The 14,349-nt window shown below is 44.9% G+C and overlaps 1 protein-coding gene across 3 annotated transcripts in view; it reads right to left on the reverse strand.

Moving 5' to 3' along the window:
• Positions 1 to 14,349, reverse strand: part of LRP4 (LDL receptor related protein 4) — an 83,741-nt gene that overhangs the window by 22,152 nt on the left and 47,240 nt on the right. For 2 of the 3 annotated variants that reach the window (XM_048306889.1, XM_048306890.1), the window contains exons 3-11: positions 9,784 to 9,900; positions 8,073 to 8,186; positions 7,514 to 7,630; positions 4,942 to 5,070; positions 4,468 to 4,587; positions 4,212 to 4,337; positions 1,789 to 1,914; positions 1,206 to 1,340; positions 916 to 1,041 (exon numbers count right to left, since the gene is read on the reverse strand). In XM_048306889.1, coding sequence (XP_048162846.1) covers positions 916 to 1,041; positions 1,206 to 1,340; positions 1,789 to 1,914; positions 4,212 to 4,337; positions 4,468 to 4,587; positions 4,942 to 5,070; positions 7,514 to 7,630; positions 8,073 to 8,186; positions 9,784 to 9,900 — 1,110 coding nt within the window. The remainder of the gene's footprint in view (positions 1 to 915; positions 1,042 to 1,205; positions 1,341 to 1,788; positions 1,915 to 4,211; positions 4,338 to 4,467; positions 4,588 to 4,941; positions 5,071 to 7,513; positions 7,631 to 8,072; positions 8,187 to 9,783; positions 9,901 to 14,349) is intronic. The other variant, XM_048306891.1, reaches the window with a different exon arrangement.

A 14,349-nucleotide genomic window follows, 5' to 3' on the forward strand; every position in this document is an offset into this window, starting at 1 on the left:
AAACACTTCAGAGAGCTGTTTTTACATCCGCTACGCACAGTCCTAACTCGAAGATGAGCAGTTTTAAACCTTCTGGCAAACATTAACTCAGCAAGAAGAGATCATTCCAGGTCCCACCTAAGCCTACCTCACCTCAGCCTCTGAAACCATATCACTAGACAGCCACTTGGCAGCTGGACTATAGTTTGTTTTTTCCTATGTCCATTTCCTAGCCATGCTCACAAACATGCTCTACTACACCTTCTACAACAGACAGGGCACAGTTGAAATATGCCTCAGCCAGATATAAACTCAGCAGGTACTTCCACTTTAAAAAAAACCAAAACACCCAAAATATCGACATCCTTCATGGATTTCACTAGGGGAATTCCTAATGAAATCTAAAGTCTTTAACTGGAATTTCTAATTTCTCAGCTCCTACATTGAAGGAGGAATACAGTTAAAGAAGTGTATAGACGTCCTTTAAAAAACCCAGCAGATGTCCATACAGCAGCCATTCACAGCATTCAGGATTGGTGACCAGCATGAAGGATCAAACCACAAGGAGGTGTGATACATCCTCACTCATTGGAAAGACTAACACACTTCCTGAACAGAGACAGAAAGCTCATTTTGTCCCAGGTTCTGAGTCACAACGAATGACAAAGGACTAGGAAGAGAAGGCAAGCACTATCTCCTTGGCAGGGAAAGGAAACAGTGTAGTACACCTCTCTCCATGGTCAAAATCACACAAAATTTTCACAAGCATTTATCAACAAAGTGGGCATATTGAATACAAATCCAGGTACTTCCTTTCCTTCACATGTTCGTTTGGTGAACAGCACAAAGCTGCCAGTGAAGAACTAGAGACATAATTATGAGAACTGGAGCAACAGATGCACATCAGTTTTGTTGTTAGGTTGAGCTCCCCTTTACCGAGAGCTTTGCAGCTACGTTTGTCAGGTCGCAGCTCGTAGCCTTGCTCACACCAGCACTGGAAGCCTCCTTCACTGTTGGTACAGCCTTGGCTGCAGTAGCCTTCCTCAGCACACTCATTCACATCTGCATGTTACAGAGAAAGTTACCATTAGATAGATCATCAACAAACCCGACAATCTCACTGATAGATTGCATCTGTTTTCATACTCTGATTTTCACCCTGTCATAGCCACCAACTTCAAACATACCAAAGCAGCAGGGAGGAGGCTACTGCTCCAAAAACCTACCTTGGCATGATCGGCCATCTTCCAGGAGCCTGTAACCTGTGTGGCAAGTGCACTGCACCATCCCTCGTACCGTCTGGCACTTCTGAGCACAGCCACCATTGTTGACATTGCAATTCTCCTCCCCTGTTCGTGGACCTGTGGAAGAAACATGTGAAGATAACTGAGCTGAAACCACATGGCAGCTGCTCTTCCCTTTAGCTGTTAGGCAGCAGTTGCCCTTCAAAGCAGGCTGAATGAGAGGGGGAGGACACAAGCTGTGCTGGAAGCTTCCTCTTTGCAGTCAGAGCTCTCCTCTGCAGGCCACAACTGAACAGGACAGCAGAGCTCAGATTAACTTGTTTTTAGGATTCAGTATCTCTGCAGGCAAGTGGTGATACCTGAGATCATAATCTTTTCCCCATTATTCCTTGTGTGAAGTCTTTAATTGGCAAAACCAACAAGGTTTTTTTCCTCAATCTTTAACTCTCTCCATTACCACAGCTCAGGCTTTCTTTCCTACACGTATCCTTCAGTAACACCAGATAGATTCCCACACATTACTGAGCCTCCATTTATGTTTAAGACTGAACTTGGGAGGACTTACGGCAGTTTTGATGTGGGCTCTCATCACTGCCATCTCCACAATCATTTGCTCCATTGCACAGCTTCCTCTGGCCAATACAACGCCCGTTCTCACACAGGAACTGGTCTGGGGCACACTGAGGGGTGCCTGCAATAGAAGAAGGGAAAAGTAGCACACCACAGCTTACTGATGGAACAACAGTGATGGTGAAGAAAAGAATACAGAACATTTTCTAAGATTTGTTACAAACTTTTCATATGAGCACAAATCCATTACTTCCTCTTTTCTTGAGTTCAGCTCATCTAGCACTCCTTACTGCTCCACATATTTTTATGCTGATTTGGAGGTCTGCAAACTCTCCTCCAATCTGAGTCCACTGTTCCTTTACTGTGAAGCTTGTCTAACTAGTTTCTCTTAGAATGACTGGAAGGTCCTGGCTTAGCTCCCTTTGGTACCAGAATCCACAGCTCTACTCAGCATGTGCAAAGGAGGAGTCAGTTCCTCAGTTTAATAATCTGATCTGTCACAGCAGCATGGCTATGGATCTTAAGCCTGCATAGGAAGGAACATCTTGTCTAGCCCTAGCTGCACTTTGATGGACTTGGAATGAGATTTACATGCATCCCTGAAATCTGAGCTCAGGCAACAGGATTTCACATGACCTACACACTTCAACTTCTGCTGTTGGCACGGAGACTGCACAGAATTCTTGTAAGCAAAGTAATACTGTTTGTAGGGACTTTGCCAATCTGATTGTTTCTTCAGCAATAACTGCACTGTCCTGTTGCCTCTTACTTCTTTTACCTCTTAAGGTGACTTGATTAGCAGTCCCTAAATCATCACCCTCTGATAATCGTACAAAGATAACAGGACAATACAGTTACCAGCAGAGAAACAATCAGATTGGCAGACTGCCTGTAAGCAGTGTGGAAAAGGGTAGTTGTGAGATTAACAAGTACAGTTAAGAACTACAGACACAGAGTGGGAACATAAAACCAAACCACATGCAGATTCACTTTTCAGAGCACAGGAATACTTTATATGAACGATTCTGAAACTTGGGACTTCATTTGTCATATCAAACATAAAGATCTTTACACCAGCTGATTGCCTAGTATTTTAGGAATCTTCTCTATGGCCAATAAAAATATGATTCTGCACTAAAACCAAGAGGATTTTAACTCTTGCTACAGACATTGGGACACTACACTGTGTCACTTAGATGAGCCAGTACACATCCTGCTTGGAAAACCCAGTTTAATTTTCACCGTAGACCTTTCACTCTCACCATAAATCTAATGTAGAGCTGTACAACTAACCTCACAGTTAACAATACCTTGTGTTTGGTTTGATGTGGACATACTGAATTTCAGTGGCTCTGGAAATTTGACTTGGTTTCTAGGTGGCAATTGTTCTTTCAGTACCTCTAAATACCTTTGTTATCAGGATGAGGAAACAGGGTTACTAGCTTGTCTTTAAGTACAATTGCTTTTTCCAGGATCACCACACTGATGCTCAAAACAGCTGACCAATGGAGAGCAGCTGCTCTCAACTGACTACAAAGTGTGCCTCTCCAGGTCATCTGAGCTCAGCTGTCCTTGTAGAACACCCACTCTCCACTCGTCAACAGCCCCCAAAACAAGAGGTACAGTTTCATAAATCCATTTTGTCACCCCTAAAACCACTGCTCAGAATACACTGATCCAGAAGGATTGGTACACATAGCTGGGCTCCACTCACTAGGATGAATTCATGAACCAGTACACTCTGTTCCTCAACAAAGCCTATAGACATCCTGAAGGCTTTAAGGAAAAGAAAAGATTCTAGACATTCCTTGAATCCTACCTTAACACTAGGGTGTGTTGAAATCCTCCTCCTCTCCATAACCACTATCACACAAAAGAATACCAGTATGTGAAATGAATACTAGAAAGAGCAATTCCTGAGCAAATATCTAAGGGAGAAGCTGACAACCTTAATCCTCTAAAACAAAGGCTTTATTCTTCTCTTCCACTAAATGTCCTTTTTGATTCCACTGCCTGCTAGAATTGTCAGCAATTTCACAATGCAACATGAAAGCCATCCAGAACTACCTAGAAGGCAGTTAGTATATAAGTTAGTATAGCCCATATGATAAAGGTAGTAACTTGGCACATTATTGATGTTTCCAAGTCTGAATGGAATTGTCCCAGAGCTCTGTGGTAATTCACAGTGTAGGGACAAGATAGGAGGATACTTGACCAGAAAACACCTTCACCTAAGTTAGTTTAAGTACACAGACCTGCACAAGTTGGCAAGCATATAAGATGACCTACAGATCCCATTCTCTGGGAAGGACCGAAACTCTAGGCTGAACTCACTGAAGCAATCCAAAACAGACTTCACTACCTATTACCTTCAGAATGGAAACATTAGCTATTAAGCAGCAAGGCAGCAGGTCAAACCTGTGTTCTCACAGTTCTCCTCATCACTGTTGTCAGAGCAGTCATCTTCCCCATCACAACGCCAGGACAGACGGACACAGCGTCCCGACTTACAGCGGAACTGGTCAGCTGTGCACATAGACATAGCTGAGGGTCCAAAAAAGGAATATTAGGTGAGCAAGAAGGATCAGAAGAGAGCCAATTCCAAAGCTAACTGTCACAAACACTCTTTTGCATCCACAGAAATGGAATGTTTCCACCAGTTCCCAGCACTCACTGCAGTTCCTCTCATCTGACTGGTCATCACAGTCAAAGTCTCCATCACACCTCCAGCCAGCATTAATGCACAAGCCACTGTTGCACATGAACTCTCCAGAGCGACAAGGCTGGTGAGATGCTGCAGAGATGACAAAACACAAAAAGAGCAAACTCAGACCAACATAACACCCCCAAAGCTCCTCAGTACCACTCTTACCCTCCATTATTAAGGAACTTGGTCCTGAATAGATTTCTCCTGGAAACTGTTGTAATTCTTGTAAGCAGAAGTGCACTGACTACACAGTCAGTGTGTGTTCTCACCACTATTCTCACTTTCCAGAGTTAAACAAAACCCCTAATAATGAAGGAGCCAGCTTATGTGTGAACAATTAGATTGCCATCTACACTGTAAGCCCTTCTCAAGCCAATGCAAAATCCATTTAGGTTTGTAACTCTGATGCTTGGACAAGGACATCACCCTGTACTAACTTACAGCAGTCAGATTCATCAGACCAGTCCCCGCAGTCATCATCACCATCACAGTGGTAGATATCCAAGATGCAGCGTCCATATGCACACTGGAACTCCTCCAAGCTGCAGGTGGCAGCTGGAACATCTGATGCTAACAAAGGAATCAAAGAAAGAATGTGTGAGGTGACAAGGTTCAGTCCAGTTTAGAAGCAACCTTCTCAGTCCCATAATGAATTGGCAAGTATTCAATGGAAAGGAGTTGGAAATTACTAGCCATTGCTGCATAGCTCTGCATGATTTGTATTACTGAGAGGAGTGCTGATTTTGCTTCACTGAAAAGCAGGTTAAACCTATATATAAAGACCCTCAAGCAGAGAATCCAGTAAATACAATTTTAAAAGAAGTTACATAGGATATTAGGCTATGAAGACTGAACTTTCCAAGAGTTAAACTCTAGAGAAGCAAAAAGCTATGAAGAATTGATGGGAAAGCCTCAAAAAGGATCCAAGAGTGTCGCATTCCATCTTATGCTTGAAATACTATGTCTTAGTGCCCAGAAAGTGTTTAAATTGTTTAATAAATCTGAAAAAAGCTAGACAGAAAAACAGAGAGAAAAATAAAGAAACCCTTAGGGACAGCTCCATATTAAGGACTGAGGCATGTCAGAATGCAAGGTTAAACTAAGGAGTGATTCCTTTAAAATTTTAACAAAAATAAGCACTTGAAGACCAAAGGAAGCAAGCAAGCAGCAGGGTGTCCAGGCCAGCACCTGACCTTTGAGGATTTCCCCCTCCCTTTCCTCTCAAGCTCTTGCCAAAACAACCATGCCTATTTAGCAAGGAGCACTGCCTGAGAGATGACCCTGGGCAAAGCCAAACAAACTAATGGGCATGGATTTGCCTACTGCTCTCTGTTCAACAGTACACTAAGTGGGAAGGCATGAAAAACATTTTGAGTCCCACAACAGAATCTGACACCTCTTCTCATACTGTCTGAAGAAGGCACTGTATGTTTCAGGTATACAAGTCTCCCAACTGAGGAGTTCTGAATATTAATCTATTAAACAAAACAGAAAAGAAAGACTGAAAAGAAAGAGTAGTCCGGGAAGTGAACTACACCTGCCTCTCCAACCTGAAGTAGTGGGTGCAGCTTGAAGGCATGAACTAAGAGCTTAATTCAGTGAGTGTCCAGTGGCTGGATATGAAAATGTGTCTTAATGTGTCCCTCACTAAAGGAGTCTGAATGTTTTTGGTTTCCTTGAGAAAATGAAGTCAGTGACTTAAATTATCATGTTGTGTGATTCAATTATAACACTCACATCCCCAAAAGAAACAAAAAGAAAAGAAAAAAAAACACCACAAAAAAGAAGAGTGTAGACCTGCCTTGTCCCAGATGAATGACAAACATGATTGTAGATAAGGAAAAGATGACAACCACATGGATGAAGATAAGAGAATAGGAGGTAGCCAAACTGACCTTCTTAGCAAGTTACTTAGAATGTCTTACAGAGACAACTGCCAGCCAGGACTGAAATAGCATTCCAGCTCAGGAAGCAGGGACACCACTTCTAGGTGCCCCTCCACTCCCACAGGAGGCAATGCTGGAACATCTCTCTTCCCTTCCTGAGGGTCTATTCACAGTCTTTGGTGAAGTGACAGGCAAGGGAATGAGAAAGGCAGAGAGCGAAAGGAGAAGGAGAGAGGCTGGCTTCCTCTTAGAGTCCTTCCCTGTCTTAGAAATGTTTGCAGCCCCTGGCTTTCTGCCAGCTCTCATTATCTGGAGAGATAAAAGACAACTCCCCCATGCATCCACTCCCCCTGCCCTTCAGGAGCTGGCGGCCCTCATCCCCCTCCCAGAGCCTTTTGAAGTTTCCTGCTATCTAGAACAAATTCTGCAAAATGCCTTTGAGAGCAGGGTGGGGGAAGGGACCACTGCAAGCTCCAGAGACATGGACAGTGCTAACAGACACAGGAGAGAGGCAGTGTGGATTAGAAAGGGACACAAATTCCTGTCCCACTTGCTACAAGCCTGTGAAGGCAAAGAAGGAAACAACTGTTGTGGGTTCTCATGCCCCAGCCCCAGCCTGCCCTTCAGCATCAGTCACTTTTTGGGAAACATCCTGCAAAAAGCACTTAAGTGAAAAGAGACTGGGCAAGCAGGAGGTGTCTTCAGTGTGCAGTACCTGAGGGTGCTTTCAATAAGCAGAGTTCCCCTCCACTTCCAAAATTTCACTCAGGAATCAGACAAGAAGAAAAAGAAGGGAATAGTATTCTTGTCTTCCAGCTGCCCTTCAACTCCTCCAGTTTTATAGAGAACTATATTCAGTAAAGCATAAACCTCCTGCTCTGACTCAAGGTCACAGCTATGGGAAGGAACAAAGAAGCAGCAAGGCGCAGATGAAGTATGCCTGTGAGGTAACACAAGAGAGACACCATTCTTTTGTGCCCTCTGGGGTAGGCAGCAGAAGGCAGCATAGCTGCCAGTACAGGCAGGACTAACTCGATTTTGATCTCTGTTGCAGAAAACATGCCAAAACCCAAGGCAAGAGCAGGTCCAAAGGGCTGTTTCCTGTGATTACAAAGGAAAGCACTTACGGCAATTCTCTTCATCTGAGCCATCCTTGCAGTCTGTGTCCCCATCACAGAACCAGTGCTCAGCTATGCAGCTGCCGTCACTGCAACGGAACTCCTTCTCGGAGCACTTTCTCATATCTGCAGAGACAGCAACACAAACAAAGCCTTGACTTTTTCCAGAGTACCCAGCAAAACACCACACCATCCTCCTGAAGCTCCTAGGGCACCCACAAACAAGACTGCTCATTAAACCATACATACCCACGTCAGGCAGGGCCTGAGCAAAACCATCATTGTTCATTGAACTGACACGGAGTGCTGGATTCAACAGTAATCCAAAGGGACTTCACAATGGCATGTCAAGGAATGGAAGGTCTCAAGGGATTTCTTTTGCCTGGCAGGTAAGGCACACAGCCCAAGATCCTAAGCAGCCAGCCCTTGGAGTGGAATATCCCACAAGTTCAGCCCACAAAAGCCAGCTGGAAGCCTTAGCCATGTTCAGGGGATCCTAGAACTGCACAGGCTGGACTCTGCACAACTCCTTTCAAAGTACTGTGAGGGCAGTATTTACATTACTCACCGCACTGCTCATCACTGTTGTCCCCACAGTCATTGTCACCATCACAGTGCCATAGGCTGCGAATGCAGTATCCATTCTGACATGAGAACTCATCTTCCTCACACTCCCTTGGAGCTGCAGGGACACAACAGGGATAAGGTAAAGGCAAGGCAAGAAGATTTAGTTTGCAGAACACCAAATGTGTGACGTTACAAATCAAGCAACATCATCCTCCATGGACACGGTGATGCTGGAGAGCTGATTCCCCTAACAAATACCAGGAGAGCCACTGGGAGATTTCTTGAGTGTCTCTTTTCCACTCTGATCACACGCCAACAGTACAGCAGGCTCTAAAACTTGAGAACATAGGTTGAAGGAAGTAGCTGGAACAGAGAGATGAAGCCACCCATCCCTTGCTGGTATGTATTTGAGCACAGCCCCAAGCCAGACTCAAGATAACCCTGCACAGAAAAAAGGTAATCCACGCCTCTTTTTAAATGAATTAATAGTCCCTATCATTATCTAACAAATAACTGCTAGTAGTGCTGTATTTCCACCTTCTTTTCACAACAATGCCAAAGCTGTCTTCAAAGCAACGGGCACGTTCACTGAAGAGGGAGAGAGAAAATTTGAACCTCCTCTTCTGAACACCTCAGTATTTGCAGCCTCATTCCACTCTCCTTGCCAGTCTCCTAAGGAAGCTTGTCTGCAGACCAGTAAGGAAAGGAAAGGGACTGCAAATTTAGCACCCAAGGACTTCAGTCCAACAGAAAGCCTCCTATAGTTACTGCTAGTCTGAATAATCCCCCAGGAATCTCTCATGCACAGAACCTTGCCTTTCTCCTTTCATTAGTCTCCAAATCTTTTGATCACACGCTTCTCCACTGTTGCCTTAGATATGAGGGCATTTCGACCTTTTATGAAAAACAGAAAACCAGACCCAGACCTATATACCTTTTTCTTCATGAATATACTTGAATAGACTGGAAAACTGAGCTTAGTCCTGCATTCCAAAGCATCACGCAGGATGTCAATCCCTGAACTTTGCTTCCCAGTCCTTTGCCCAAAAAGGCAGGCTAAGATCAGGGATATACTGATCAGAAAGTGAACTCATTTCCATGTATTTAATGGACATGGAATACTTTACAGTCAAAAGCTTTATTTCCACATTTCTTGAGATGGGGTTCCTCCATCAGAGTCACTCTGGAGCACCATGCACACAACTCTGTGTAGGCAGTATCCCTACAGCACCTCCCTCTCCTTAAGGAGCACTGTTTGAAGGGACAGGATGCTGGTGACAGCCCAGCACTGCAGAAAAGTCAGACAGTGGAACCTGAGGCCACAGGAAGTCAGCCAGACAGGCAGTTCAGTAGGATTTGGCAGGGGTTAGGTGTTTCCACTAACAGGGGAGGGCATGAAGAGCTCAGCTCAGGGAAGTGCTTCATGGGACATTAACTAGCAAAGCTGCAGGGCATAAACGGTTCTACAGCTGGATGGAGAAGCATACCCTCCCCCAAGACAGGCAGCTGAACAGCAAGCCAGGTGCCAAGGCAGCACGGCTCACAGGTACACACCTCTGTCAGAGGCAGAATATAGCTTATTACAAGCCAGAGATCCAGAGGTCCAATTCAGGGGATAGATTTTTATATTCCTGTAATAAAAAAGGTCAACTTTCCCCAGGCATAGCAGGCAGGCACTGCACCCACCCTCTTCCCTCAGACAGGTGACTTACGGCAGTCCTGCTCATCAGAATCATCCTCACAGTCATTGTCTCCATCGCAGACCCATGACCGCCGGATACATTTTCCATTATCACAGTGGAAGTCCAAGGGAGAGCAAGTGGGCAGCACTGAAAGAGCAAAGAAACACCTCATGGAGCTGCAGCCAGCTTCCTTCCTGAAAACAAAGTTCCTTCCCTCCTGAGGAAGCAGAGCTACATCTCTTAGAAACAGAAGAAAAAATTTCAAGTCATCAGGAAGAGCTGTTCCTCAGATGGGGGTCAGGGTAGGTCTGTAGCTTGGCAGTCTCTCTTCCCCAGAGAAACACTGACCTTTCCACAATAAAGTAGCTGTTGCAATTCCCCCACTGAGTTCCTTTTTCCTCTTTCATCCTTGAGCCTGCTGTCCTCCCATAACTGCACTTGTTTTATAACAAGCAAAATTAAACTATCAACATCTTTCCTGCATGCTTCCCAGTACAATCCATCCTGTTTCTATTACACAGCAAGTTCCTTAGGGTGAGAACTATCAGAAGCAATATTTTGGGGAACAGGACTTGACAAAGTAACATGCTACAGTGTGTTTCAGCATGAGGGCTCTGTCAGGTTTTTTGTCTAAGAAATCTGCAAGGAGAAGCTTAGAGGCAGGAATCCAATGCTGGGGATAATCTGTTGTACCTCAGGTGTGGACAATAGAGTCCAAACCTTGCTCGAGGCTTCCATCCAGAAAGGATGGAAGGAGGGGACAGACATGTGATGACACTTGCCTACACAGGAGTCTGTTTGCAATGGAGTGCAACCACAAACCCACAGTGCTTGAAGAGGCCTGGAGCCACAAAGCTGGAATTCGAGGGGGAGCATCAGCCCTGTTCTTTCCCCCACAGATGAGAGGAACACTCAACCCCAAAAGGTTCATGCTTTTAAGTGCTGCCAGCTGTGGTAGGCAAGGGGCTGCACAAGATTGCTCCTGACAGGTGTGTGCTCCGAAGAACAGCCTTCGCTCAGCGGTGTGAAGGGGCGAGGGCTAGAAAGGCTACTGCCTGAAACCCTTTCATCCCAGCCCAGCTTGCCGACAGCACCTCCCATCTGTCACCAGGCAGGCCAGCCCTTTTCTGCTATGCTGCTACTCCTTTCCCTGCCAACGCTATCCTGGAGGTGGGAGTGAGAGCAGAGGGAGGTGGGTAAAAAAAGAAGGTGAAGACAGCAGCCACACACAAAAGGAGGATGATTTAATAAGGAGAACAAATAGCCACATTTTCAGCTTTTCCAGCTTTCTCAACCTTCTGTTTCCCCTTGGCCCAGGACTGCTGCCAGTGTCCTGCTAAAGAAGCATGGATTACACATACTAAATTGTTCACTGCTCTCCATAACAAGCCCTCCAAAAATTCTCACCAAGGGCCTGTCCTAAAAGCCCCCCTCTGTAAGAATACATTAGGGCAGATAAATTCAGACTTTCTCTAACATCCATTTTTCTAACCACAAATTCAGATCATCTTGTCCGCTGTTCCTGTAGTGTGGCAGGCATTTCTATACCTGAGGACATCACTACAGATGTAATTGCTCTCAACATTCAAAGAATTTGGCATTGGCCCTTGGGAAAAGGTCCTTCCCATCATGTCCAGGCTATCCCATGCAGATATCTATCCATGTCATATCCAGCTACTTTTAGGCCCCAGAGGGGTATGAAGGAGAAAGAAGCACAAAAATCTGTATTTTCCCTCTACAGGTTTGACAGCACTCTGGTCTTCCAATAGCTGACCCTTTTCCTTACGTTGCACTTTCTCTGGGCACCCCTGTGCTGCTGCAGCAAAATGAAGGAGTTTCCTCTTCTTCCTCAGGGCAGGTGGAAGTAGAAAATTCTCCACTTTCCAAACTCTGCTTCCAAATAAAATCAAGACATTTTTGGACTCAGACAGTCAGTCCCACAGATCAGCCCTCTCTCCCCCAAGCACAACTTCCAAACACTGCATGCTGAGAAAACCTTCCGTGGCCTCAGCTGCAATTTCAGGACTAAGACCATTCATCCAGCATATGCTTTAGCGTGACTAATCACCAAAGGACTGCACAGGAGCCACCTGGAAGGGAATTTGCATGCTCACTCTCCAGGGGAGAATTCTTCAGGCTCCCGGAGGGTTACGCCATTAGCGCTGGTTCAGAGCGGATACCATTATCCCACTGAACTGCTGCATCCCTTCATGAGGCAACGACATAAAATGAAATTCCACCCCTACAGGGAGCAGTTCAGCCAATTTCATACTCTCCCTAGATATAAAAATCAAGCTTCAAGCACAGGGGAAGAGAGCAAAACACAAACTGCCATATACAGAGGAGGACCAAATTCCCCAACCCAGCAGAGAGCAAGTGTGTGCTAGCCCAGACAACACCAGGGTGGAGGCAGGGTGGGATTAAATCCCCTTCTACAGGAGCTCTACTTTAAAGGAGGAAGAAAAACCACAAACCCACTTGAGACCAAAAAACCCAAACTAATGAATGAGGGCTGGTGTCTCATAGAGCAGAGGAACTGCCAATGGGATCAGGGCAGGGATCCACATAAACTTGTAACCTGAATCTAATAATGGTCAGAAACAGATGCTTCAAAAGAAAATGCAAGAAATTCTGGGAGCAGCTTTCACATGGGGGCAGCCTCTTCCTAATCCCCCTCTTCCTAGGTCTGCCCTCCCAATCCCTTCTTCCCACTAAAAAGCACACTGCTTACACAGAAACATTCCTGTTTCTTTCTATTTGTTCTAAGCACATCAGGCTCCAGTTCCACTGCACAGCCCTTTGCTCTAGGGTTGTTACTAATCAGCTCTTCTGTTGGCCATTTATTACTTCATATTTTGATGGGTTTTATTCCCACAGAGTTAAAGCTGAGGCCATATCACTAGCCCACAGTGAATGTTTAGTACTGTTGTAAATACATCCAGAGTGTCTGGAAATTTGAAGTTAAGAGGAAATTCAAAAGTTAGGAGGTCACACTTAGGACACTCAAACAACCACCACTATGTTTTGTTCTGACATGATGGAGCAGCTATACAATCTGGTAAGTGTATTGCTTTTACTCATATAGCTCATTTTAAAAACCATAGTCAGAAGATGTGATACAAATGAAGCAGGATGAATTCTCTTCACTGACAGAGGTGGAACAAGACCTCTTCATCTTGCTGGAGGACAAGCTGGATTAGCATCAAGAAGACTAGAAACTGAATCCCTATATTCTCTTCCCAGCTTATATTGATGCATGACTCTGGGATAGTTCTGCTTCTTTAGCCCAACCAGTTCTCCAACCTGTAAAATGAAGGCTGTTTATTACTCTCTCAGACAGCTGCAAGTCCTTCATAGGCAGCACTTCCACGGATAAGAAAGCAACCATAGATTGTACTAACATGCTTCCACCAGTACTCATAGCAGGATTAGGCTATGCCAACACTAAACACAGTTAAGCTTCAACCCCCCTTCTCTGCTCCATTCCAGCTTGATCTCTCCCTATCTATGCAAAGAAACAATATTTTCCTAAAAGAAATTAGCAAAGGTAAGTCCCAGGATGGAGTTGAAGGCAGGCAAATACCCAGACAGACAGGGACTAACTTGCCTCCCCAGGCAGAGCCAGAGGCAGGGTGGGGAGCAAACCCAAGGAAGGGGAGCCAGTGGAAGGAACTAGGCTGGGCAGCAACAGCTAAAGAGAGCACATCTGTCAACTGACAGTGAGCAATACAAAAATGCCTTTGAACTTCCAACCATTTCCCTGAGCTCATCCCTCTGCGTGGTCACACTGGACATCATCCAATGTTTCAGCAAAGCTAGGTCTATCATAAGCCTGCTATTCCTCCCCCTCTTCCAACTCCTATTACACAGGACACTCTTTTATTGCCAAGCAGAAGGAGAAGGGGGAGGGCAGAGGAAAAGGGAAGTTTATAAGGTGAAACGCAGACTGAATCACGTCCCATTGTCCTTTGAACACTTTATCCCTGTTGCCTGTTGTGAGCAGGTTGTTTTGTACCCAAGGACAGCAAGCAACTGGTGTTCAGAGCTCTGGAACGCAGAGAGGCTTGAACAACACTGGCTGCTTAATTAGACAAACTCTCATTCACACGTAGAATGAGAAGTTAATTTAAAACAAAAATACAACAACAGCAAAAAAAGAAAAATCATGCTACCTACATTAGAAAAGTGCAGCCTGACCCCCAGCTATATCCATATTCATGTATGTGTATAAACACATACATACCCACAAACAGACCTGTTTGCTGAGATTGCAGCACAGCAGGCAAGAAGTCCAGGGAAAAAAATAAAGGAAGAAAAAGGAGACACTACATTTTACTAACATTTTGTTAGTAAAAAATCTAATTCCAGAATGACATAAAATGTTATTGCACTGCTGAACTGTATTTAAGGATGTTGCCGGACAAAAGAAAAAAAAGGAAAAAAAAAATTGGAAGAGTAATCAGCATCCAATCTTTCACAGCCCTTTGATCACAAGCACTCTGCCTGAGGGGGCACTGCATTAATTCTGGTGCCTTTTAAAGGAAACACACATACTCCAGGCCCAATAAAATGGCAAAGTTGCAGATACGGAACTGG

Source organism: Corvus hawaiiensis, chromosome 6 (assembly GCF_020740725.1).
Source record: "Corvus hawaiiensis isolate bCorHaw1 chromosome 6, bCorHaw1.pri.cur, whole genome shotgun sequence".
Lineage (NCBI taxonomy): Eukaryota > Metazoa > Chordata > Aves > Passeriformes > Corvidae > Corvus > Corvus hawaiiensis.